General features: G+C 38.1%; 5 protein-coding genes across 5 annotated transcripts in view; 4 read left to right on the top strand and 1 right to left on the bottom strand.

Annotated features, from left to right (window-relative positions):
- Window positions 1-26,639, bottom strand: part of LOC145483873 (RNA polymerase II-associated protein 1-like) — a 48,862-nt gene that overhangs the window by 6,684 nt on the left and 15,539 nt on the right. The window lies entirely within an intron of this gene.
- On the top strand, window positions 216-7,742 carry LOC145483886 (uncharacterized). Its single transcript, XM_081462446.1, has 4 exons — window positions 216-2,112; window positions 3,282-3,324; window positions 4,126-4,415; window positions 5,145-7,742. The coding sequence occupies exons 2-4, from the start codon at window positions 3,322-3,324 to the stop codon at window positions 5,305-5,307; spliced, it is 456 nt and encodes a 151-aa protein (XP_081318572.1). The 5' UTR covers window positions 216-2,112; window positions 3,282-3,321; the 3' UTR covers window positions 5,308-7,742.
- LOC145483889 (uncharacterized) lies at window positions 9,866-15,111 on the top strand. The gene is made up of 2 exons (XM_081462450.1): window positions 9,866-11,291; window positions 11,988-15,111. Exons 1-2 carry the CDS (start codon window positions 11,038-11,040, stop codon window positions 12,148-12,150), a joined length of 417 nt encoding a protein of 138 aa, XP_081318576.1. The 5' UTR covers window positions 9,866-11,037; the 3' UTR covers window positions 12,151-15,111.
- On the top strand, window positions 16,491-18,342 carry LOC145483888 (uncharacterized). The gene is made up of 2 exons (XM_081462449.1): window positions 16,491-17,270; window positions 17,982-18,342. Exons 1-2 carry the CDS (start codon window positions 17,017-17,019, stop codon window positions 18,142-18,144), a joined length of 417 nt encoding a protein of 138 aa, XP_081318575.1. The 5' UTR covers window positions 16,491-17,016; the 3' UTR covers window positions 18,145-18,342.
- LOC145484545 (uncharacterized) lies at window positions 21,516-25,602 on the top strand. The gene is made up of 4 exons (XM_081463135.1): window positions 21,516-22,167; window positions 22,960-23,249; window positions 23,363-23,375; window positions 23,926-25,602. Exons 1-4 carry the CDS (start codon window positions 22,165-22,167, stop codon window positions 24,106-24,108), a joined length of 489 nt encoding a protein of 162 aa, XP_081319261.1. The 5' UTR covers window positions 21,516-22,164; the 3' UTR covers window positions 24,109-25,602.

Below are 26,639 nucleotides of genomic sequence, written 5' to 3'. Positions count from 1 at the left end.
GGAAAAAAATTAAACAGGAGTATAATTTCAGTATGAAAGGAATATGTAATAAATATTTTAGGCCAAGTAAATACTACAGATTGTGTTCAGTAAAAATGTAAATATAAGCAGTTACAGGTGTGTTTTGGATATTACACATCAAAATGAATGTGATATACAAACCACTGAAATGGAGTGCCAGCACGTGAGATAACTGGTTTCCATGAAAGGGCCAAGTGAAATTGATAATAGATTTTAGGTAGTCACTTTTGTCTGTGTTGGGTTGAATAGCTCAGTGGAGTTGAATTTTTTTCAAGAACAAGAAGGGAATTCTTTAAGACTTTCCTTTTGGCTTCGAAGGATTTGAAATAAAAGGACAGGCCAAAATATTGATTTTATAATTATCGCAGGAGACAAAAACTCACAAAACTGAACTGTAACTTTATTTTGGTAGCTTTAAGTCTATGAAATACAACTGATAGTAAGAATACTATATATGCTGGTCTTCTGACAGGGTTCCAGAAAAAACAAATTTCAATTGCGCAGGATTTTTGAGGCAAATAAGAAATTGTGCGGGAAAAAACGTCGATTGTGCGGGATTGTGCAATCTTTTGATGGATCAACTTTCAATTTCAAGTGTTCTTGCTAAGTCCTACAGCAAGGAAATTCTCCATTGATGAAAATTTAGCGAAATCTCTTTCCCTAGTTCTTCAAACACACCTAGCAATGACCAATTGTTTTAGGGAACAGTGTCTGTCTGACTCTGTCTGAACAAAATCATGTTGCGTGACACGACTAAACTCCACGCGCGCCGTAAGTAAAATGTTTTCCAATATAAATGAGTTCCTTTTGTAAAAATGTTCCTAACTTTTTTGTTTGATTCAGTAAAAATAATGTAGCTTGAATATTTCTTCATAACCTGCGTTAAGGTTCGCAAATTCTCGGAAGTTATTCGCAAAAAACACAACCTTGACATTTATGCAAATTTGTGTGCAAATGTAATTTGAAACCTTGTTGTTATTATATTCGCTCGCGCACTTCGATCGAGGAAAATGAGAGATTTTTCGTTTGTTTTGAATGGTAAACAGCCTGACATGCTTTAACATGTACAGTGTGTATTTTTCACAACATCGACTGCCAACCAAACCGCTTGTAGACCTTGTACAGTGAACATTTTCATGCCCGTATATGGTAACATGTGATGCCGGATGTTTGTTGTATTAAATTAACTTGCAACGTAACCACGGAGCAGAAAATTTATGAACGGTTGCCACATAAAACTATGAGCTCTTGATAACTAAAGTAGCTATGAGAAAGCATCACGATCTTACTAACTACCTGCATAACTTATACAACTGAACTGTCCAGTGTTGTTTGGGCCCGTAAATTTGCAATTCGAACCTCACTCTAGTCAACTCTAGGTGTTTACTTAGTCGACGAGAGTTTAAAAATTAAATAGCTGAAAAAAAGACATTTGCACAGCACCATTTACTTTATACACGAGGATTAAAAGCCACCTAGCTTTCAGGGTTGAAGTTGAACGCAACTGCAAACGTTTGCAATTACAATCGTTTAATTAATTAAAAGTGCTGACACAAAATGTTCTCTTTGCATGGAGGCGTTTGATCGGTTTTCCTAATATGGCTCTTGTCACACAACTGTATTTTGTAACTAGTGACCTCATTTCCAAAACAAACACTTACTTAATTTCTTACTGATGTAATAATGATACTATAGTTTTTAACCATATATAAATGATTGCACCTGTGCAAAACCATGAAGTAATGTTTCAAAAGTGTCAGGATACTTTTATTTTCCTTATAAGGTTTCTTTTGCTACCCGGCTGTAGCTGTGTTTTATAACTGTTTGAAAACAATTACTATACCTCCTTGAATAAACGTTACCTGTCAAAATTCTTTTAACAGTATTTCCATAAGATATTAGCAAACTAGAGGTTCTGTGTTTATCATGTTTTCCTTTTTTGGATTCTAGTTGAGTTATAGTTGCTGCAGTGGTAGAGCAGAATGTGCTGAGTCATGTGCGTTATTGCCTATAAATGAAACTAAATTCCCAACTATTTCATCTTCACATTGACTGCCTGGAGCCACTAGCAAAGGAAGAAATTTCCACAAGGTATACTTGTGTTTGTTGTTTGGATATAATTTTGGGGGTAAATTTTGCGTGCATTTGCTTGCCTAAGAATTTTGTAGTGGCACAGTTTATATGATAAATCATGGCAAGCCCTTGATTGCAAGTGCATACTTAAGTTAACTTGTTCACATACATTCATCACGGGCATGGTTTTCAAAAACGTTCGCTCTTTCTTGCTATATATTTGGCTGGTAATCAGTCCAGTATCTTAACTCAAGTAGCACTGATGCAGTTTTCGTGGCGTACGCACCAAGAGAAAGTTGATGTAGTGCCAAACGCTCGAGTCGCCACGGACGTTAGGGAGTATGCCCAACATTTTCAAAGCAACAGTTTCGTAACTGAATCAAAGCATGGAAAAAGACATTGAGTATTTAGTTAGGCGAACTTTTGTTGTTTGGATGTCAACCTTTAAGATAGCTGATACATTTGTTTCGGTTTGCCTGGAACGGGAAAATTTTGACAATCGTATTTGCGAAGACCGCAAATTGTCTGTCCCTCTAGGATTTTTTCACGGTCTTTAAGCCTTGTTTTCAGGTACATCTGCTAAATCAGTCTTCTCCGTTCATTGCATTTGACGTTTTGGAACACTGTGTTAACTGGTGTGCAATGAAATTTGTTTGCTCTGATTGCGTTCGACAAAAAGGCGAACGCAGTCTTAAAGCCAACTGGACTGAGATTTTAAAGGACAACCGGTGGATCTTGGACGCAAAATCGACCTCCCCGCAGCAGGGGTGAAAACACAAATGACATCGTCACAAACCATGTGTCTATGAGACTGTGTTTTGTTTCTCAATCATTCGCTTGTTGATAGCTCTGATTCTGCACCGTGCAATTCAACATAAACGTGACCTGTTTTGCCGGGATGCCGGAGATGGCTTGCTTTTGTTACATAACTAGGAAACTATTTATTCCGTTCACAAACACGACTTTTAATCGCTTTGGCATTGGAATTTTCACTGTAAGAATAGCTATGTTTTATTGCCTGTATTTAGATTTGTTGGTGAGTTTAAGTCGCAACAGACATTTCAGTCTGTTTCCAGCCAAGGTCAAAATATTTGGAATCGATGGAAAGGTAATCGGAAGTCAAGATGATTAAGATCTTTCAGTTTATTATTTGATTAACCTGTAATCTGTTATACCCTTTTTTGCAGGTATTCAAATATTTGAAAATTCAATCCATCTACTGCAACCATGGTTAGTACACGAATTTGGATTTAATGGCAATATTTGTTGATTATTTTAACAAGCGCAACATGCAAGAGAGCTGTTGAAACACATGGTATTTTGATTAGTAGTAACGAATGTGTTCGACTTAGGATCAGGCCAGGTAGAACCAGTCCTCTGAGAACCACGAGACCACCTGAAGTCACAATCCAAAAAACGAAAGTTTACAATAGCAGCGTAACTGCCCCTGGGCAGTTAGACTTCAGTTCCAAAACCATTTAGAATCAGTCTTTGATTGGGCAAAAAAGTTGTAGCATTTTTCTGTGTGTGTGCACACTGACTACATACAGTAACCCATTTTAGCTTGTGAGCAAATTATCATAATTCGGAAATTTCTCTTGGAAACTTGACCTTTTGTACTGGCTAAACTGAAACTGTTGAAAACCACATGCTGATTTTGCTGTGTCCTTGAAAGAAGTCAAGACGTTAGACAAGTAAAGAATTGGTTGTGAGGGTTTAACATAGTGGCCACAGTCCGGTCAGAATAAAATGCAGGGAACATTTTTTTTTTTAGGTCAAACAAAACTGCAGCCTGCGAACACAGAAAAATATCTGGTTATTGCTTCACGCCACAGCGAAAATCCGTCTGTGTTCGCACACTTCCAAAACTGGGAAATTCGGACTGTCTAAACCAAAGTCAGGGATGCAAGTTTTGGTGATCAGATTTGCTAATTTCTGTTTCTCATGGGTAGCAACACTGTTTGGTAAATGGTCTGATCATAGCACAATTTTATGTCATTCCAGTGATCAACCTTTTTCTCTCTATTGCAGTCCTCTGGTATTAAATTGGATGCTGAATGCAAAGATATGTACGCTAAAATTAAAGACAAAAAACAGCATGGATATGCGATCATGATGATCAATAAAGAAAAAACAGCAATTGTCCTGGAACAGAAAGGTTTGAAGCTCGAAGACAGAGAACTAAGTACAACTCAAGCAAGTTTCGATGAGATGAGGGAAACAGTTCTGAAATCTCAAGAACCCCGTTACATCCTGGCGGACGTCACATATGAAAGGGGTTCAGGTGCTGGTAAAAAAGATGTTGTCGTGTACATATATTGGTAAGTAAGAAAACTTGCTATAATTGAACAATTTACATTTGTCCCACAGAATATGAAGACAGCAATGCAATTACAGGTACCACAGTTGCAATAACTAAAAAAACATATCATAGTAGTGAAGGCATGATGACCTCATGGTTAGCACACTCGCCTCCAGATCGAGAGGTCCTGGTTCGAGTCCTGGCCTAGACCGCTGACAATCTGTTTTTCTCTCAAAATGAGGTCACCTGGCTGGGAGCCTGGTCATGACATTAAACTCGGAGACTCACAGTAGTGCAGACAGGAATAAACATTACTGCACATGCCGTAACTTGTCTCCACTTGTACTAGACGTAGTGTCAGACTTATTTGGTAACTATCTTTAAATAAATTTTAATTTGAGTTACACTGAGGAAACGTGGTATCGTTGAGAGAGATGTTCTCTTTAAACTTAATTAGGACAAAAAGATACATGTAGCAAGGGTTCTTTCCACATGTTGTCATACAACAACAAATTTGAACCTGGTTACATGGCCTGGTGCATCTGAATGGTGCACAGAAGGTCATAGATTTGAGCCCTGTTAAGAGATCTAGTAATTTGTTATTCCAAGTAGCTTGTTTCACTGAGTGACCAACAACTTTTTCATACAACTGTATTCTGGCAGGCTTAGCATGTTTCATCGTTTTCTTCCACTTAGAGTGTGGCTGCAAATCTTGTTTACTAACTTGAATGGCTTTCAATATTTGCAGGTGTTCAGATGGCGTGTCAGTGAAGCAAAAGATGGTCTATGCCTCTACAAATGAGAACCTGAAGAAATCATTTACTGGGATTAAATGCGTGGAATGTCACGATGATGATGAATTCACCTATGATTGTATAGTAGCGAAGTTGAAACAACAGGACAGAGCTTGAGAAACTTGTTGTTAGCTTGTCATATACTCACTTTTGCGATTAATTTGTGATGAGAAAACTTCCAAGTTGTTGATGCTTACCAGGAATGTGTAATTTTAAATAAAACAGCATCACGCCATGTGCAACAGTTTTAATGTAGTTTTAACACTTAGATGTACGGGTCTTGACAGAAAAGCAATAAAACCTTCAATTTCTTTAATTACGTGTGGGGAAGATTGACTTAATTAATAAAATGTCTTGTCCTGATACTAGTTGTTGAGGCTCAAGGTTGAACTCACCTCGTGGAAGTTGAGAGCAACTAGCCTGATTGTTTTAGTAAAATTCCATCGTGCATTTCCTTCAAATAATAATTTCCAAGTTTTTCTATACGTTGTGAGCAACTCCCCGTGCTTCGCGCCGACTGATATGTCATTTGAAACTCATAGATATGGGAGATATGTAGGCGGACTTATCAGTTTGTTCAACTGTTTCGAGTTTTAAAGTCAAGAGCAACCGTAAATGTCCTTTTTCGTCTTTTCAGGAATTTAATCATCCATTTGTTTCTAAATGTTCCTCCGAAACTTCGGAAAAAACGAGAAAACGTTGTTATGCCATAGACTTCATAGATTACAACCAGCCACTGTATGTTGACTGCACTGGCTGTATATATCATATATGGCTAAATAATAGAGTGTTATTTTCGAGGGCCTATTGCTCTAAAAAAAACGGTTAGTGTAAAACACAGATTGCAGACTGCAGACCGGGGGTAAAATGCAGACTACAGACTTCAAGTATCTATCCTGCCGATTTTGATTATAGATGGGCTCCATTACAATTTTAAAAAAAAGAGAGAACGGCAAAGGTACAAATGTTTCAAGCTGTAGGTGTCATCTGGGCCTGTCCAGGTTGTAATCAGACGACATTTCCGACGACCAGGAGCGCCACATGAATTAAATTATGAATTTACGTCACAGATATGCTTTGCAGGTCACGCGTCCAGCCGTCTCTTCTCGGGGAGGAACGTAGAGCGAACACGAGAGAGCGGTGCAAATCGAACCTAGTAGAGGGGCATCCTCTCGGTGATTTATAGACATACTCTACAATCGTGGACAAAAGTCCTTGGGACACTTATGTAATGTAACGGATTATCTGTGTTTTAGAACTGAAGTATGAAGAAAACGCTGCTGTATCCTTTATAAACGTTTTGCTGTCCCCTTTCCCCACCCAACACAATGCTGACAATCAGTTGAAATTGCACGTACTAGTTTTCAACATTCTATGGGGGGTGGGGGGCGAGGTTAGGCAGGTGAAGTTGTATTCGCGCCTGGCGTGTACGCAACTGAAAGCGCCAAAAGTGCAAATTTGTCCCAAGACTTTTGTCCATGATTGTCTGAATTTCAGTTGAGCAATAAAATGTCACTTTTCAGCGGTTTTCCACAGTCTAAATGTGTTTTCTCTCGACTCTGTGAATAGATCGTAATACAAAGATTATTTTTGAGCTATTTTCTGGTTTATTTAAGCTTTTTTTTTTTTCTTTTCAATTTTTCCCAACGCAAACGCGTGGCGTAAATCGGAATTTGTTCTATCTCATACTCGCGCGTGCGGTATTTGAAAGGACACACATGGTTAACGCTCAAGGCAGCAACGAGCATAAGGCATTATAGATTACTGTGCATATGACAAGAATTTCTGTCGAACAGCGAGTAAAAGTCTTTTTTTTGAAGGAAAACGGAAGATTTTCACCCCGGGAAGTCGCGCGGAAATGTCAAATGTCGAAGTCATCTGTATCATGAATATGATACATGCAGTAAGCGGGCATCGTAAACTATAATTTCGTCCAAAGGGTACCGAACCAAATATTAGCAAGTTGTTTCACGACAGTGGAAGTCATTTCCTTTATTTATTTACGAAACAATACAAAAGTACAAAAGTGCAAAAGCGCAAAAAGTGCAAATTTGTCCCAAGACTTTTGTCCATGATTGTAGGTGTAATGCCATTCATTTTATTCTGAACTGTAACTTTATTTTGGTAGCTTTAAGTCTATGAAATACAACTGATAGTAAGAATACTATATATGCTGGTCTTCTGACAGGGTTCCGGAAAAAACAAATTTCAATTGCGCAGGATTTTTGAGGCAAATAAGAAATTGTGCGGGAAAAAACGTCGATTGTGCGGGATTGTGCAATCTTTTGATGGATCAACTTTCAATTTCAAGTGTTCTTGCTAAGTCCTACAGCAAGGAAATTCTGCATTGATGAAAATTTAGCGAAATCTTTTTCCCTAGTTCTTTAAACACATCTAGCAATGACGAATTGTTTTAGCAAACTGTGTCTGTCTGATCCTGTCTGAACAAAATCATGTTGCGTGACATGACTAAACTCCACGCGCGCCGTAAGTAAAATACTCTCCAATATAAATGAGTTCCTTTTGTAAAAATCTTCCTAACTTTTTTGTTTGATTCAGTAAAAATAATGTAGCTTGAATATTTCTTCATAAACTGCGTTAAGGTTCGGTAATTCTCGGAAGTTATTCGCAAAAAACACCACGCCGACATTAATGCAAATTTGTGTGCAAATGTAATTTGAAACCTTGATGTTATTATATTCGCTCGCGCACTTCGATCGAGGAAAATGAGAGATTTTTCGTTTGTTTTGCATGGTAAACAGCCTGACATGCTTTAACATGTACAGTGTGTATTTTTCACAACATCGACTGCCAACCAAACCGCTTGTAGACCTTGTACAGTGAACATTTTCATGCCCGTATATGGTAACATGTGATGCCGGAAGTTTGTATTAAATTAACTTGCAACGGAAACACGGAACAGCAAATTTATGAACGGTTCCCAGATAAACCTATGAGCTCTTGATAACTAAAGTAGCTGTGAGAAAGCATCACAATCCTACTAACTAACTGGATGACTTATGGAACTGAAGTTCTGTCCAGTGTTGTTTCCGCCCGTAAATTTGCAATTCGAATCTCACTCTAGTCAACTCTAGGTGTTTACTTAGTCGACGAGATTTTAAAAATTAAATAGCTGAAAAAAGACATTTTCACAGCAACATTTACTTGATACACGAGGATTAAAAGCCACCTAGCTTTCAGGGTTGAAGTTGAACGCAACTGCAAACGTTTGCAATTACAATCGTTTAATTAATTAAAAGTGCTGACACAAACTGTTCTCTTTGCATGGAGGCGTTTGATCGGTTTTCCTAATATGGCTCTTGTCACACAATTGCATTTTGTAACTAGTGACCTCATTTCCAAAACAAACACTTACTTAATTTCTTACTGATGTAATAATGATACTACAGTTTTTAACCATATATAAATGATTGCACCTGTGCAAAACCATGACGTAATGTTTCAAAAGTAACAGCATACTTTTATTTTCCTAAAAAGGTTTCTTTTGCTACCCGGCTGTAGCTGTGTTTTATGACTGTTTGAAAACAATTACTATACCTCCTTGAATAAACGTTACCTCTCAAAATTCTTTTAATAGTATTTCCATAAGATATTAGCAAACTAGAGGTTCTGTGTTTATCATGTTTTCCTTTTTTGGATTTTAGTTTAGTTATAGTTGCTGCAGTGGTAGAGCAGAATGTGCTGAGTCATGTGCGTTATTGCCTATAAATGAAACTAAATTCCCAACTATTTCATTTTCACATTGACTGCCTGGAGCCACTAGCAAAGGAAGAAATTTCCACAAGGTATACTTGTGTTTGTTGTTTGGATATAATTTTGGGAGCAAATTTTGCGTGCATTTGCTTGCCTAAGAATTTTGTAGTAGCACAGTTTATATGATAAATCATGGCAAGTCCTTGATTGCAAGTGCAGACTTAAGTTAACTTGTTCACATACATTCATCACGGGCATGGTTTTCAAAAACGTTCGCTCTTTCTTGCTATATATTTGGCTGGCAATCAGTCCAGTATCTTAACTCAAGTAGCACTGATGCAGTTTTCGTGGCGTACGCACCAAGAGAAAGTTGATGTAGTGCCAAAGGCTTGAGTCGCCACGGACGTTAGGGAGTATGCCCAACATTTTCAAAGCAATAGTTTCGTAACTGAATCAAAGCATGGAAAAAGACATTGAGTACTTAGTAAAGTGAACTTTTGTTGTTTGGATGTCAACCTTTAAGATAATTGATACATTTGTTTCGGTTTGCCTGGAACGGGAAAATTTTGAGAATCGTATTTGCGAAGACGGAAATTGTCTGTTCCTCTAAGATTTTTTCACGGGCTTTAAGCCTTGTTTTCAGGTACATCTGCTAAATCAGTCTTCTCCGTTCATTGCATTTGACGTTTTGGAACACTGTGTTAACTGGTGTGCATTGAACTTTGTTTGCTCTGATTGCGTTCGACAAAAAGGCGAACGCAGTCTTAAAGCCAACTGGAGTGAGATTTTAAAGGACAACCGGTGGATCTTGGACGCAAAATCGACCTCCCCGCAGCAGGGATGAAAACACAAATGACATCGTCACAAACCATGTGTCTATGAGACTGAGTTTTGTTTCTCAATCATTCGCTTGTTGATAGCTCTGATTCTGCATCGTGCAATTCAACATAAACGTGACCTGTTTTGTCGGGATGCCGGAGATGGCTTGCTTTTGTTACATAACTAGGAAAACCATTTATTCCCTCTGCAAACACGACTATGAATCGCTTTGGCATTGGAATTTTAACTGTAAGAATAGCTATGCTTTATTGCCTGTATTTACATTTGTTGGTGAGTTTAAGTCGCAACAGACATTTCAGTCTGTTTCCAGCCAACGTCAAAATATTTTGGAATCGATGGAAAGGTACTCGGAAGTCACGATGTATAGCATCTTTCAGTTTATTATTTGATTAACCTGTAATCTGTTATACCCTTTTTTGCAGGTCTTGAAATATTTGAAAATTCAATCCATCTACTACAACCATGGTTAGTACATGAATTTGGATTTAATGGCAATATTTGTTGATTATTTTAACAGGCGCAACATGCAAGAGAGCTGTTGAAACACATGGTATTTTCATTAGTGGAAACGAATGTGTTTGACTTACGTTCAGGCCAGGTAGAACTAGTCCTCTGAGAACTAGGAGACCACCTGAAGTCACAGTCCAAAAACCGAAAGTTTACAATAGCAGCGTAACTGCCCCTGGGCAGTTAGACGTCAGTTTCAAAACCATTTAGAATCAGTCTTTGATTGGGCAAAAAATTTGTAGCATTTTTTTGTGTGTGTGCACTCTACATAACCCATTCTAGCTTGTGGGCAAATTATCATAATTCAAAAATTTCTCTTGGAAACTTGACCTTTTGTACTGGCTAAACTGAAACTGTTGAAAACCACATGCTGATTTTGCTGTGTCCTTGAAAGAAGTCAAGACGTTAGACAAGTAAAGAATTGGTTGTGAGGCTTTAACGTAGTGGCCACAGTCCGGTCAGAATAAAATGCAGGGAACATTTCTTTTTAGGTCAAACAAAACTGTAGCCTGCGAACACAGACAAATTTCTGGTTATTGTTTCACGCCACAGCGAAAATCCGTCTGTCTTTCCACACTTACAAAACTGGGAAATTCTGACTGTCTAAACCAAAGTCAGGGATGCAAGTTTTGGTGATCAGATTTGCTAATTTCTGTTTCTCATGGGTGGCAACACTGTGTTTGGTAAATGGTCTGATCATAGCACAATTTTATATCATTCCAGTGATCAACCTTTTTCTCTCTATTCCAGTCCTCTGGTATTAAATTGGATGCTGAATGCAAAGATATGTTCGCTAAAATTAAAGACAAAAAACAGCATGGATATGCGATCATGATGATCAATAAAGAAAAAACAGCAATTGTCCTGGAACAGAAAGGTTTGAAGCTCGAAGACAGAGAACTAAGTACAACTCAAGAAAGTTTCGATGAGATGAGGGAAACAGTTCTGAAATCCCAAGAGCCCCGTTACATCCTGGCGGACGTCACATATGAAAGGGGTTCAGGTGCTGGTAAAAAAGATGTTGTCGTGTACATATATTGGTAAGTAAGAAAACTTGCTAGAATAGAACAATTTACATTTGTCCCACAGAATATGAAGACAGCAATGCAATTACAGGTACCGCAGTTGCAATAACTAGAAAAACATATCATAGTAGTGAAGGCATGGTGACCTCATGGTTAGTACACTCGCCTCCAGTTCGAGCGGTCCTGGTTCGAGTCCTGGCCTACACCGCTGACAGGCTGTTTTTCTCTCAAAATGACGCCACCTAGCTAAGAGCCTGGGCATGACATTACACTCGGAGACTCAAAGAGTAGTGCAGACAGGAATAAACATTACTGCACATGCCGTAACTTGTCTCCACTTTTACTAGATGCAGTGGCAGACTTATTTGATAACTATCTTTAAATAAATTTTAATTTGAAATACACTGAGGAACTTAATTAGGACAAAAAGACACATGTACCACGAGTTCTTTCCATACACTGTCATACATCAACAAAGTTGAACCTAGTTACATGACCTAGAGCATCTGAATGGCGCACAGAAGGTCATAGATTTGACCCCTCTTGAGATACCTAGTAACTTGTTATTCCTAGTAGCTTGTTTCACTGACTGACCAACAACTTTCTCATACAACTGTATTCTAGCAGGCTTAGCATGTTTCATCGTTTTCTTCCACTTACAGTGTGGCTGCAAATTTGTTTACTGACTTGAATGGCATTCAATATTTGTAGGTGTTCAGATTGCGTGTCAGTGAAGCAAAAGATGGTCTATGCCTCTACAAATGAGAACCTGAAGAAATCATTTACTGGCATTAAATGCGTGGAATGTCACGATGATGATGAATTCACCTATGATTGTATAGTAGCGAAGTTGAAACAACAGGACAGAGCTTGAGAAACTTGTTGTTAGCTTGTCATATACTCACTTTTGCGATTAATTTGTGATGAGAAAACTCCCAAGTTGATGATGCTTACCAGGAATGTGTAATTTTAAATAAAACCGCATCACGCCATATACAACAGTTTTAATGTAGTTTCAACACTTAGATGTACGCGTCTTGACAGAAAAGCAATAAAACCTTCAATTTCTTTAATTACGCGTGGGAAAGATTGACTTAATTAATAAAATCTCTTGTCCTGATACTAGTTGTTGAGGCTCAAGGTTGAACTCACCTCGTGGAAGTTGAGAGCGACTAGCCTGATTGTTTTAGTAAAATTCCATCGTGCATTTCCTTCAAATAATTATTTCCAAGTTTTTCTCTACGTTGTGATAAACTCCCCGTGCTTCGCGCCGACTGATATGTCATTTGAAACTCATTGATATGGGAGATGTGTAGGCGCACTTATCAGTTTGTTCAACTGTTTCGAGTTTTAAAGTCAAGAGCAACCGTAAATGTCCTTTTTTCGTCTTTTCAGGAATTTAATCATCCTTTTATTTCTACATGTTCCTCCGAAACTTCGGAAAAAAACGAGAAAACGTTGTTATGTCATAGACTTCATAGATTACATCCAGCCACTGTATGTTGACTACACTGGCTGTATATGTCATATACGTCTAAATAATAGAGTGTTGTTGTCGAGGGCCTATTGTTCTAAAAAAAACGGTTAGTGTAAAACACAGATTGCAGACTGCAGACCGGGGATAAAATGTAGGGTGGGGTAAAATGCAGACTACAGACTTCAAGTATCTATCCTACCGATTTTGATTATAGATGCGTTCCATTACAATTTAAAAAAAAAAGAAGAGAGAACGGCAAAGGTACAAATGTTTCAAGCTGTAGGTGTCATCTGGGCCTGTTCTGGTTGTAATCAGACGACATTTCCGACGACCAGGAGCGCCACATGAATTAAAATATGAAGTTCCGTCACAGATATGCTTTGCAGGTCACGCGTCCAGCCGTCTCTTCTCGGGGAGGAACGTAGAGCGGACACGAGAGAGCGGTGCAAATCGAACCTAGTAGAGGGGCATCCTCTCGGTGATTTATAGACATACTCTAGGTGTAATGCCATTCATTGTATTCTGAACTGTAACTTTATTTTGAAATACAACTGATAGTAAGAATACTATATATGCTGGTCTTCTGACAGGGTTCCGGAAAAAACAAATTTCAATTGCGCAGGATTTTTGAGGCAAATAAGAAATTGTGCGGGAAAAAACGTCGATTGTGCGGGATCGTGCAATCTTTTGATGGATCAACTTTCAATTTCAAGTGTTCTTGCTAAGTCCTACAGCAAGGAAATTCTGCATTGATGAAAATTTAGCGAAATCTTTTTCCCTAGTTCTTCAAACACACCTAGCAATGACCAATTGTTTTTAGCAAACTGTGTCTGTCTGACCCTGTCTGAACAAAATCATGTTGCGTGACATGACTAAACTCCACGCGCGCCGTAAGTAAAATGTTTTCCAATATAAACGAGTTCCTTTGGTAAAAATGTTCCTAACTTTTTTGTTTGATTCAGTAAAAATAATGTAGCTTGAATATTTCTTTATAAACTGTGTTAAGGTTCGCAAATTCTCGGAAGTGATTCGCAAAAAACACCACGCTGACATTTATGCAAATTTGTGTGCCAATGTAATTTCAAACCTTATTATTATATTCGCTCCCGCACTTCGATTGAGGAAAAAGAGAGATTTCTCGTTTGTTTTGAATGGTAAACAGCCTGACATGCTTTAACATGTGCAGTGCGAAATCATTTGTGTATTTTTTACAACATCGACTGGCAACCGAACCGCTCATAGACCTTGCACAGTGAACATTTTCATACCCGTATATGGTAACATGTGATGCCGGAAGTTTGTTATATTAAATTAACTTGCAACGTAAACACGGGGCAGAAAATTTATGAACGGTTGCCAGATAAAACTATGAGCTCTTGATAACTAAAGTAGCTGTGAGAAAGCATCACGATCTTACTAACTACCTGCATAACTTATACAACTGAACTGTCCAGTGTTGTTTCCGCCCGTAAATTTGCAATTCGAATCTCACTCTAGTCAACTCTAGGTGTTTACTTAGACGAGATTTTAAAAATTAAATAGCTGAAAAAAGACATTTGCACAGCAACATTTACTTTATACACGAGGATTAAAAGCCACCTAGCTTTCAGGGTTGAAGTTGAACGCAACTGCAAACGTTTGCAATTACAATCGTTTAATTAATTAAAAGTGCTGACACAAAATGTTCTCTTTGCATGGAGGAGTTTGATCGGTTTTCCTAATATGGCTCTTGTCACACAACTGTATTGTGTAACTAGTGACCTCATTTCCAAAACAAACACTCACTTAATTTCTTACTTATGTAATAATGATACTACAGTTTTTAACCATATATAAATGATTGCACCTGTGCAAAACCATAAAGTAATGTTTCAAAACTGACAGCATACTCAGTTTTATTTTCCTTATAAGGTTTCTTTTGCTACCCGGCTGTAGCTGTGTTTTATAACTGTTTGAAAACAATTACTATACCTCCTTGAATAAACGTTACCTCTCAAAATTCTTTTAATAGTATTTCCATAAGATATTAGCAAACTAGAGGTTCTGTGTTTATCATGTTTTCCTTTTTTGGATTCTAGTTTAGTTATAGTTGCTGCAGTGGTAGAGTAGAATGTGCTGAGTCATGTGCGTTATTGCCTATAAATGAAACTAAATTCCCAACTATTTCATTTTCACATTGACTGACTGGAGCCACTAGCAAAGGAAGAAATTTCCACAAGGTATACTTGTGTTTGTTGTTTGGATATAATTTTGGGGGTAAATTTTGCGTGCATTTGCTTGTCTAAGAATTTTGTAGTGGCACAGTTTATATGATAAATCATGGCAAGCCCTTGATTGCAAGTGCAGACTTAAGTTAACTTGTTCACATACATTTCTTCACGGGCATGGTTTTCCAAAACGTTCGCTCTTTCTTGCTATATATTTGGCTGGTAATCAGTCCAGTATCTTAACTCAAGTAGCACTGATGCAGTTTTCGTGGTGTACGCACCAAGATAAAGTTGATGTTGTGCCAAAGGCTTTAGTCGCCACGGACGTTAGGGAGTATGCCCAACATTTTCAAAACAACAATTTCGTAACTGAATCAAAGCATGGAAAAAGACATTGAGTATTTAGTTAGGCGAACTTTTGTTGTTTGGATGTCAACCTTTAAGATAGCTCATACATTTGTTTCGGTTTGCCTGGAACGGGAAAATTTTGAGATTCGTATTTGCGAAGACGGGAAATTGTCTGTCCCTCTAGGATTTTTTCACTGGCTTTAAGCCTTGTTTTCAGGTACATCTGCTTAATCAGACTTCTCCGTTCATTGCATTTCACGTTTTGGGACACTCTCTTAACTGGTGTGCATTGAAATTTGTTTGCTCTGATTGCGTTCGACAAAAAGGCGAACGCAGTCCTAATGCCAACTGGAGTCAGATTTTAAAGGACAACCGGTGGATCTTGGACGCAAAATCGGCCTTCCCGCGGCAGGGATGAAAACAAATGACATCGGCACAAAGCATGTGTCTATGAGACTGAGTTTTGTTTCTTAATCATTCGCTTGTTTATAGCTCTGATTCTGCATCGTACAATTCGGCATACACGTGACCTGTTTTGTCGGGATGCCGGAGATGGCTTGCTTTTGTTACATAACTAGGAAAACCATTTATTGCGGCCACAAACATGACTATGAATCGCTTTGGCATTGGAATGTTAACTGTAAGAATAGCTATGTTTTATTGCCTGTATTTAGATTTGTTGGTGAGTTTAAGTCGCAACAGACATTTCAGTCTGTTTCTAGCCAAGGTCAAAATATTTTGGAATCGATGGAAAGGTAATCGGAAGTCAAGATGTATAAGATCTTTCAGTTTATTATTTGATTAACCTGTAATCTGTTATAACCTTTTTTGCAGGTATTCAAATATTCGAAAATTCAATCAATCTACTGCAACCACGGTTAGTACATGAATTTGGATTTAATGGCAATATTTGTTGATAATTTTAACAGGCGCAACATGTAAGAGAGCTGTTGAAACACATGGTATTTTCATTAGTGGAAACGAATGTGTTTGAGTTCGGTTCAGGCCAGGTAGAACTAGTCCTCTGAGAACCAGGAGACCACCTGAAGTCACAATCCAAAAAACGAAAGCTTACAATGGCAGTGTAACTGCCCCTGGGCAGTTAGACTTCAGTTCCAAAACCATTTAGAATCAGTCTTTGTGTGGGCAAAAAAGTTTTAGCATTCTTTTGTGTGTGTTCACTCTACAAAACCCATTCCAGCTTGCGGGCAAATTATCATAATTCAAAAATTTCTCTTGGAAATTTGACCTTTTGTGATGGCAAAACTGCAACTGTTGAAAACCACATGCTGATTTTGCTGTGTCCTTGAAAGAAGTCACGACGTTAGACAAGTAAAGAATTGGTTGTGAGTCTTTAACATAGTGGCCACAGTCCGGTCAGAATAAAATGCAGGGAACATTTTTTTTTTTTAGGTCAAACAAAACTGTAGCCTTCGAACACAGACAAATTTCTGGCTATTGATTCACGCCACAGCGAAAATCCGTCTGTGTTCGCACACTTACAAAACTGGGAAATTCTGACTGTCTAAACCAAAGTCAGGGATGCAGGTTTTGTCGATGAGATTTCTTAATTTCTGTTTCTCATGGGTAGCAACACTGTGTTTGGTAAATGGTCTGATCATAGCACAATTTTATATCATTCCAGTGATCAACCTTTTTCTCTCTATTCCAGTCCTCTGGTATTAAATTGGATGCTGAATGCAAAGATATGTTCGCTAAAATTAAAGACAAAAAACAGCATGGATATGCGATCATGATGATCAATCAAGAAAAAACAGCAATTGTCCTGGAACAGAAAGGTTTGAAGCTCGAAGACAGAGAACTAAGTACAACTCAAGCAAGTTTCGATGAGATGAGGGAAACAGTTCTGAAATCCCAAGAACCCCGTTACATCCTTGCGGACGTCACATATGAAAGGGGTTCAGGTGCTGGTAAAAAAGATGTTGTCGTGTACATATATTGGTAAGTAAGAAAACTTGCTAGAATTGAACAATTTACATTTGTCCCACAGAATATGAAGACAGCAATGCAATTACAGGTACCACAGTTGCGGTAACTAGAAAAACATATCATAGTAGTGAAGGCATGGTGACCTCATGGTTAGTGCACTCGCCTCCAGTTCGAGCGGTCCTGGTTCGAGCCCTGGCCTACACTGGTGACAATCTGTTTTCCTCTCAAAATGACGCCACCTAGCTAAGAGCGTGGGCATGACATTAAACTCGGAGACTCAAAGAGTAGTGCAGACAGGAATAAACATTACTGCGCATGCCTAGATGTAGTGTCAGACTTATTTGGTAACTATCTTTAAATAAATTTTAATTTGAAATCATAGTTGAGGAAACGTGGTATCGTTGAGAGAGATGTTCTCTTTAAACTTAATTAGGACAAAAAGATACATGTAGCAAGGGTTCTTTCCACATGTTGTCATACATCAACAAATGTGAACCTGGTTACATGGCCTGGTGCATCTGAATGGTGCACAGAAGGTCATAGATTTGAGCCCTGTAAAGAGATCTAGTAATTTGTTATTCCAAGTAGCTTGTTTCACTGACTGACATACAACTTTCTCATATAACTGTATTCTAGCAGGCTTAGCATGTTTCATCGTTTTCTTCCACTTACAGTGTGGCTGCAAATTTGTTTACTGACTTGAATGGCATTCAATATTTGTAGGTGTTCAGATTGCGTGTCAGTGAAGCAAAAGATGGTCTATGCCTCTACAAATGAGAACCTGAAGAAATCATTTACTGGCATTAAATGCGTGGAATGTCACGATGATGATGAATTCACCTATGATTTTATAGTAGCGAAGTTGAAACAACAGGACAGAGCTTGAGAAACTTGTTGTTAGCTTGTCATATACTCACTTTTGCGATTAATTTGTGATGAGAAAACTCCCAAGTTGTTGATGCTTACCAGGAATGTGTAATTTTAAATAAAACAGCATCACGCCATGTGCAACAGTTTTAATGTAGTTTTAACACTTAGATGTACGGGTCTTGACAGAAAAGCAATAAAACCTTCAATTTCTTTAATTACGTGTGGGAAAGATCATGATTGACTTAACTAATAAAATCTCTTGTCCTCATACTATAGTTGTTGAGGCTCAAGGTTGAACTCACCTCGTGGAAGTTGAGAGCGACTAGCCTGATTGTTTTAGTAAATTTCCATCGTGCATTTCCTTCAAATAATAATTTCCAAGTTTTTCTCTACGTTGTGATCAACTCCCCGTGCCTCGCGCCGACTGATATGTCATTTGAAACTCATAGATATGGGAGATATGTAGGCGCACTTATCAGTTTGTTCAACTATTTCGAGTATTAAAGGCAAGAGCAACCGTAAATGTCCTTTTTTCGTCTTTTCAGGAATTTAATTATTCATTTGTTTCTAAATGTTCCTCCGAAACTTCGGAAAAACGAGAAAACGTTGTTATGTCATAGACTTCATAGATTACATCCAGCCACTGTATGTTGACTGCACTGGCTCTTTATGTCATATATGCCTAAATAATAGTCTTGTTCTCGAGGGCCTATTGTTCTAAAAAAACGGTTAGTGTAAACCACAGATTGCAGACTGCAGACCGGGGGTAAAATGTAGAGTGGGGTAAAATGCAGACTACAGACTTCAAGTATCTATCCTGCCGATTTTGATTATAGACGGGCTCCATTACAATTTTAAAAAAAAGAGAGAGAAAGGCAAAGGTACACATGTTTCAAGCTGTAGGTGTCATCTGGGCCTGTCCAGGTTGTAATCAGACGACATTTCCGACGACCAGGAGCGCCACATGAATTAAATTATCAAGTTACGTCACAGATATGCTTTGCAGGTCACGCGTCCAGCCGTCTCTTCTCAGGGAGGAACGTAGAGCGGACACGAGAGAGTGGTGCAAATCGAACCTAGTAGAGGGGCATCCTCTCGGTGATTTATAGACATACTCTAGGTGTAATGCCATTCATAGTATTCTGAACTGTAACTTTATTTTGAAATACAACTGATAGTAAGAATACTATATATGCTGGTCTTCTGACAGGGTTCCGGAAAAAACAAATTTCAATTGCGCAGGATTTTTGAGGCAAATAAAAAATTGTGCGGGAAAAAACGTCGATTGTGCGGGATTGTGCAATCTTTCGATGGATCAACTTTCAATTTCAAGTGTTCTTGCTAAGTCCTACAGCAAGGAAATTCTGCATTGATGAAAATTTAGCGAAATCTTTTTCCCTAGTTCTTCAGACACACCTAGCAATGACGAATTGTTTTAGCAAACTGTGTCTGTCTGACCCTGTCTGAACAAAATCATGTTGCGTGACACGACTAAACTCCACGCGCGCCGTAAGTAAAATGTTTTCCAATATAAATGAGTTCCTTTTGTAAAAATGTTCCTAACGTTTTTGTTTGATTCAGTAAAAATAATGTAGCTTGAATATTTCTTCATAAACTGCGTTAAGGTTCGCAAATTCTCGGAAGTTATTCGCAAAAAAACAGAACCTTGACATTTATGCAAATTTGTGTGCAAATGTAATTTGAAACCTTGTTGTTATTATATTCGCTCGCGCACTTCAATCGAGGAAAATGAGAGATTTTTCGTTTGTTTTACATGGTAAACGGGCTTACATGCTTTAACATGTACAGTGTGTATTTTTCACAACATCGACTGGACACGAAACCGCCGGTAGACCTTGCACAGTGAACATTTTCATGCCCGTATATGGTAACATGTGATGCTGGAAGTTCGTATTAAATTAACTTGCAACGTAAACACGGAGCAGAAAATTTATGAACGGTTGCCACATAAAACTATGAGCTCTTGATAATTTAAGTAGCTATGAGAAAGCATCACGATCTTACTAACTACCTGCATAACTTATACAACTGAACTGTCCAGTGTTGTTTGGGCCCGTAAATTTGCAATTCGAACCTCACTCTAGTCAACTCTAGGTGTTTACTTAGTCGACGAGATTTTAAAAATTAAATAGCTGAAAAAAAGACATTTGCACCGCAACATTTACTTGATACACGAGGATTAAAAGCCACCTAGCTTTCAGGGTTGAAGTTGAACGCAACTGCAAACGTTTGCAATTACAATCGTTTAATTAATTAAAAGTGCTGACACAAAATGTTCTCTTTGCATGGAGGCGTTTGATCGGTTTTCCTAATATGGCTCTTGTCACACAACTGTATTTTGTAACTAGTGACCTCATTTTCAAAACAAACACTTACTTAATTTCTTACTTATGTAATAATGATACTACAGTTTTTAACCATATATAAATGATTGCACCTGTACAAAACCATGAAGTAATGTTTCAAAACTGACAGCATACTTTTATTTTCCTTATAAGGTTTCTTTTGCTACCCGGCTATAGCTGTGTTTTATAACTGTTTGAAAACAATTACTATACCTCCTTGAATAAACGTTACCTGTCAAAATTCTTTTAATAGCATTTCCATAAGATATTACCAAACTAGAAGTTCTGTGTTTATCATGTTTTCCTTTTTTGGATTCTAGTTTAGTTATAGTTGCTGCAGTGGTAGAGCAGAATGTGCTGAGTCATGTGCGTTATTGCCTATAAATGAAACTAAATTCCCAACTATTTCATTTTCACATTGACTGCCTGGAGCCACTAGCAAAGGAAGAAATTTCCACAAGGTATACTTGTGTTTGTTGTTTGGGTATAATTCTGGGGATAAATTTTGTGTGCATTTGCTTGCCTGAGAATTTTGTAGTGGCACAGTATATATGATAAATCATGGCAAGCCCTTGATTGCAGGTGCAGACTTAAGTTAACTTCTTCACATACATTCATCACGGGCATGGTTTTCCAAAACGTTCGCTCTTTCTTGCTATACATTTGGCTACCGATCAGTCCAGTATCTTAACTCAAGTACCACTGATGCAGTTTTCGTGGCGTACGCACCAAGAGAAAGTTGATGTAGTGCCAAAGGCTCGAGTCGCCACGGACGTTAGGGAGTATGCCCAACATTTTCAAAGCAACAATTTCGTTACTGAATCAAAGCATGGAAAAAGACATTGAGTACTTAGTAAAGTGAACTTTTGTTGTTTGGATGTCAACCTTTAAGATAGCTCATACATTTGTTTCGGTTTGCGTGGAACGGGAAAATTTTGAGAATCGTATTTCCGAAGACGGCAAATTGTCTGTCCCTCTAAGATTTTTTCTCGGGTTTTAAGCCTTGTTTTCAGGTACATCTGCTAAATCAGTCTTCTCCGTTCATTGCATTTGACGTTTTGGGACACTGTGTTAACTGGTGTGCAATGAAATCTGTTTGCTCTGTTTCCGTTCGACAAAAAGGCGAACGCAGTCTTAAAGCCAACTGGAGTGAGATTTTAAAGGACAACCGGTGGATCTTGGACGCAAAATCGGCCTCCCCGCAGCAGGGATGAAAACAAATGACATCGTCACAAAGCATGTGTCTATGAGACTGAGTTTTGTTTCTCAATCATTCGCTTGTTTATAGCTCTGATTCTCCACCGTGCAATTCAACATAAACGTGACCTGTTTTCTCGGGATGACGGAGATGGCTTGCTTTTGTTACATAACTAGGAAAACTATTTATTCCGTTCACAAACACGACTTTGAATCGCTTTGGCATTGGAATTTTAACTGTCAGAATAGCTATGTTTTATTGCCTGTATTTAGATTTGTTGGTGAGTTTAAGTCGCAACAGACATTTCAGTCTGTTTCCAGCCAACGTCAAAATATTTTGGAATCGATGGAAAGCTACTCGGAAGTCAAGATGTATAAGATCTTTCAGTTTATTATTTGATTAACCTGTAATCTGTTATACCCTTTTTTGCAGGTATTCAAATATTTGAAAATTCAATCCATCTGCTGCAACCATGGTTAGTACACGAATTTGGATTCAAGGGCAATATTTTTTGGTTATTTTAACAGGCGCAACATGCAAGAGAGCTGTTGAAACATATGATATTTTCATTAGTAGCAACGAATGTGTTCGACTTAGGATCAGGGCAGGTAGAACCAGTCCTCTGAGAACCAGGAGACCACCTGAAGTCACAATCCAAAAAACGAAAGTTTACAATAGCAGTGTAACTTCCCCTGGGCATTTGCACTTCAGTTCCAAAACCATTTAGAATCAGTCTTTGACTGGTCAAAAAAGTTGTAGCATTTTTCTGTGTGTGTGCACTCTACATAACCAATTTTAGCTTGTCGGCAAATTATCATAATTCAAAAATTTCTCTTGGAAACTTGACCTTTTGTACTGGCTAAACTGAAACTGTTGAAAACCACATGCTGATTTTGCTGTGTCCTTGAAAGAAGTCAAGACGTTAGACAAGTAAAGAATTGGTTGTCAGGGTTTAATATAGTGGACACAGTCCGGTCAGAATAAAATGCAGGGAACATTTTTTTTTAGGTGAAACAAAACTGCAGCCTGCGAACACAGACAAATTTCTGGCTATTGTTTCACGCCACAGCGAAAATCCGTCTGTGTTCGCACACTTACAAAACTGGGAAATTCTGGCTTTCTAAACCAAAGTCAGGGATGCAAGTTTTGGTGATCAGATTTGCTAATTTCTGTTTCTCATGGGTAGCAACACTGTGTTTGGTAAATGGTCTGATCATAGCACAATTTTATATCATTCCAGTGATCAACCTTTTTCTCTCTATTCCAGTCCTCTGGTATTAAATTGGATGCTGAATGCAAAGATATGTTCGCTAAAATTAAAGACAAAAAACAGCATGGATATGCGATCATGATGATCAATCAAGAAAAAACAGCAATTGTCCTGGAACAGAAAGGTTTGAAGCTCGAAGACAGAGAACTAGGTACAACTCAAGCAAGTTTCGACGAGATGAGGGAAACAGTTCTGAAATCTCAAGAACCCCGTTACATCCTTGCGGACGTCACATATGAAAGGGGTTCAGGTGCTGGTAAAAAAGATGTTGTCGTATACATATATTGGTAAGTAAGAAAACTTGCTAGAATTGAACAATTTACATTTGTCCCACAGAATATGAAGAAAGCAATGCAATTACAGGTACCACAGTTGCAATAACTAAAAAAACATATCATAGCAGTGAAGGCATGGTGACCTCATGGTTAGTGCACTCGCCTCCAGTTCGAGCGGTCCTGGGTCGAGCACTGGCCTACACCGCTGACAGGCTGCTTTTCTCTCAAAATGACGCCACCTAGCTAAGAGCCTGGGCAGGACATTAAACTCGGAGACTCAAAGAGTAGTGCAGACAGGAATAAACATTACTGCACATGCCGTAACTTGTCTCCACTTGTACTAGATGTAGTGTCAGACTTATTTGGTAACTATCTTTAAATAAATTTTAATTTGAAATACACTGAGGAACTTAATTAGGACAAAAAGACACATGTACCACGAGTTCTTTCCACACATTGTCATACATCAACAAAGTTGAACCTAGTTACATGACCTAGAGCATCTGAATGGCGCACAGAAGGTCATAGATTTGACCCCTCTTGAGATACCTAGTAACTTGTTATTCCTAGTAGCTTGTTTCACTGACTGACCAACAACTTTCTCATACAACTGTATTCTAGCAGGCTTAGCATGTTTCATCGTTTTCTTCCACTTACAGTGTGGCTGCAAATTTGTTTACTGACTTGAATGGCATTCAATATTTGTAGGTGTTCAGATTGCGTGTCAGTGAAGCAAAAGATGGTCTATGCCTCTACAAATGAGACCCTGAAGAAATCATTTACTGGCATTAAATGCGTGGAATGTCACGATGATGATGAATTCACCTATGATTGTATAGTAGCGAAGTTGAAACAACAGGACAGAGCTTGAGAAACTTGTTGTTACCTTGTTATATACTCACTTTTGCGATTAATTTGTGATGAGAAAACTCCCAAGTTGTTGATGCTTACCAGGAATGTGTAATTTTAAATAAAACAGCATCACGCCATGTGCAACAGTTTTAATGTAGTTTTAACACTTAGATGTACGGGTCTTGACAGAAAAGCAATAAAACCTTCAATTTCTTTAATTACGTGTGGGGAAGATTGACTTAATTAATAAAATCTCTTGTCCTGATACTAGTTGTTGAGGCTCAAGGTTGAACTCACCTCGTGGAAGTTGAGAGCGACTAGCCTGATTGTTTTAGTAAAATTCTATCGAGCATTTCCTTTAAATAATAACTTCCAAGTTTTTTTCTACGTTGTGATAAACTCCCCGTGCTTCGCGCCGACTGATATGTCATTTGAAACTCATAGATATGGGAGATATGTAGGCGCACTTATCCGTTTGTTCAACTGTTTCGAGTTTTAAAGTCAAGAGCAATCGTAAATGTCCTTTTTTCGTCTTCTCGGGAATTTAACCATTCATTTGTTTCTAAATGTTCCTCCGAAACTTCGGAAAAAACGAGAAAACGATGTTATGTCATAGACTTCATAGATTACATCCAGCCACTGTATGTTGACTGCACTGGCTCTATATGTCATATATGCCTAAATAATAGTGTTGTTGTCGAGGAACTATTGTTCTAAAAAAACGGTTAGTGTAAAACACAGATTGCAGACTGCAGACCGGGGGTAAAATGTAGAGTGGGGTAAAATGCAGACTAGAGACTTCAAGTATCTATCCTGCCGATTTTGATTATAGATGGGCTCCATTACAATTTAAAAAAAAAAAAAAAAGACAACGGCAAAGGTACAAATGTTTCAAGCTGTAGGTGTCCATCTAGGCCTGTCCAGGTTGTAATCAGACGACATTTCCGACGACCAGGAGCGCCACATGAATTAAATTATCAAGTTACGTCACAGATATATTTTGCAAATCAGGCGTCCAGCCGTCTCTTCTCGGGGAGGAACGTAGAGCGAACACGAGAGAGCGGTGCAAATCGAACCTAGTAGAGGGGCATCCTCTCGGTGATTTAAAGACATACTCTAGGTGTAATGCCATTCATTGTATTCTGAACTGTAACTTTATTTTGGTAGCTTTAAGTCTATGAAATACAACTGATAGTAAGAATACTATATATGCTGGTCTTCTGACAGGGTTCCGGAAAAAAGAAATTTCAATTGCGCAGGATTTTTGAGGCAAATAAGAAATTGTGCGGGAAAAAACGTCGATTTTGCGGGATTGTGCAATCTTTTGATGGATCAACTTTCAATTTCCAGTGTTCTTGCTAAGTCCTACAGCAAGGAAATTCTCCATTGATGAAAATTTAGCGAAATTTTTTTCCCTAATTCTTCAAACACACTTAGCAATGACGAATTGTTTTAGCAAACTGTGTCTGTCTGACCCTGTCTGAACAAAATCATGTTGCGTGACACGACTAAACTCCACGCGCGCCGTAAGTAAAATGCTTTTTAATATAAATGAGTTCCTTTCGTAAAAATGTTCCTAACTTTTTTGTTTGATTCAGTTAAAATAATGTAGCTTGAATATTTCTTCATAACCTGCGTTAAGGTTCGCAAATTCTCGGAAGTTATTCGCAAAAAACACAACATTGACATTTATGCAAATTTGTGTGCAAATGTAATTTGAAACCTTGTTGTTATTCTATTCGCTCGCGCACTTCGATCGAGGAAAGTGAGAGACTTTTCGTTTGTTTTGAATGGTAAACAGCTGACATGCTTTAACATGTACAGTGCGAAATCATTTGTGTATTTTTCACAACATCGACTGGCAACCAAACCGCTCGTAGACCTTGCACAGTCAACATTTTCATGCCCGTATATGGTAACATGTGATGCCGGAAGTTCGTATTAAATTAACTTGCAACGTAAACACGGAGCAGAAAATTTATAAACGGTTGCCACATAAAACTATGAGCTCTTGATAACTAAAGTAGCTATGAGAAAGCATCACGATCTTACTAACTACCTGCATAACTTATACAACTGAACTGTCTAGTGTTGTTTGGGCCCGTAAATTTGCCATTCGAACCTCACTCTAGTAAACTCTAGGTGTTTACTTAGTCGACGAGATTTTAAAAATTAAATAGCTGAAAAAAGACATTTGCACAGCAACATTTACTTTATACACGAGGATTAAAAGCCATCTAGCTTTCAGGGTTGAAGCTGAACGCAACTGCAAACGTTTGCAATTACAATTCGATACAATCGCTTAATTAATTAAAAGTGCTGACACAAGATGTTCTCTTTGCATGGAGGCGTTTGATCGTTTTTCCTAATATGGCTCTTGTCACACAACTGTATTTTGTGACTAGTGACCTCATTTCCAAAACAAACACTTACTTAATTTCTTACTTATGTAATTAACCATATATAAATGATTGCACCTGTGCAAAACCATGAAGTAATGTTTCAAAAGTGACAGCATACTTTTACTTTCCTTATAAGGTTTCTTTTGCT

The sequence above is a fragment of the Orbicella franksi genome, chromosome 4 (genome assembly GCF_964199315.1).
Source record: "Orbicella franksi chromosome 4, jaOrbFran1.1, whole genome shotgun sequence".
Taxonomy (NCBI): Eukaryota; Metazoa; Cnidaria; class Anthozoa; order Scleractinia; family Merulinidae; genus Orbicella; species Orbicella franksi.
Note: the sequence above shows the minus strand (reverse complement) of the source record. Positions and strands in the feature narration are given on the sequence as shown.

Excerpts from the sequence above, each read along its gene's own strand:
- LOC145483886 (XM_081462446.1), top strand. Across the intron at positions 4,416-5,144 it reads GTTGTCGTGTACATATATTG|GTGTTCAGATGGCGTGTCAG; the intron begins GTAAGTAAGAAA and ends CAATATTTGCAG.
- LOC145483889 (XM_081462450.1), top strand. The coding sequence starts at position 11,038 with ATGTTCGCTAAAATTAAAGACAAAAAACAGCATGGATATGCGATCATG. Across the intron at positions 11,292-11,987 it reads GTTGTCGTGTACATATATTG|GTGTTCAGATTGCGTGTCAG; the intron begins GTAAGTAAGAAA and ends CAATATTTGTAG.
- LOC145483888 (XM_081462449.1), top strand. The coding sequence starts at position 17,017 with ATGTTCGCTAAAATTAAAGACAAAAAACAGCATGGATATGCGATCATG. Across the intron at positions 17,271-17,981 it reads GTTGTCGTGTACATATATTG|GTGTTCAGATTGCGTGTCAG; the intron begins GTAAGTAAGAAA and ends CAATATTTGTAG.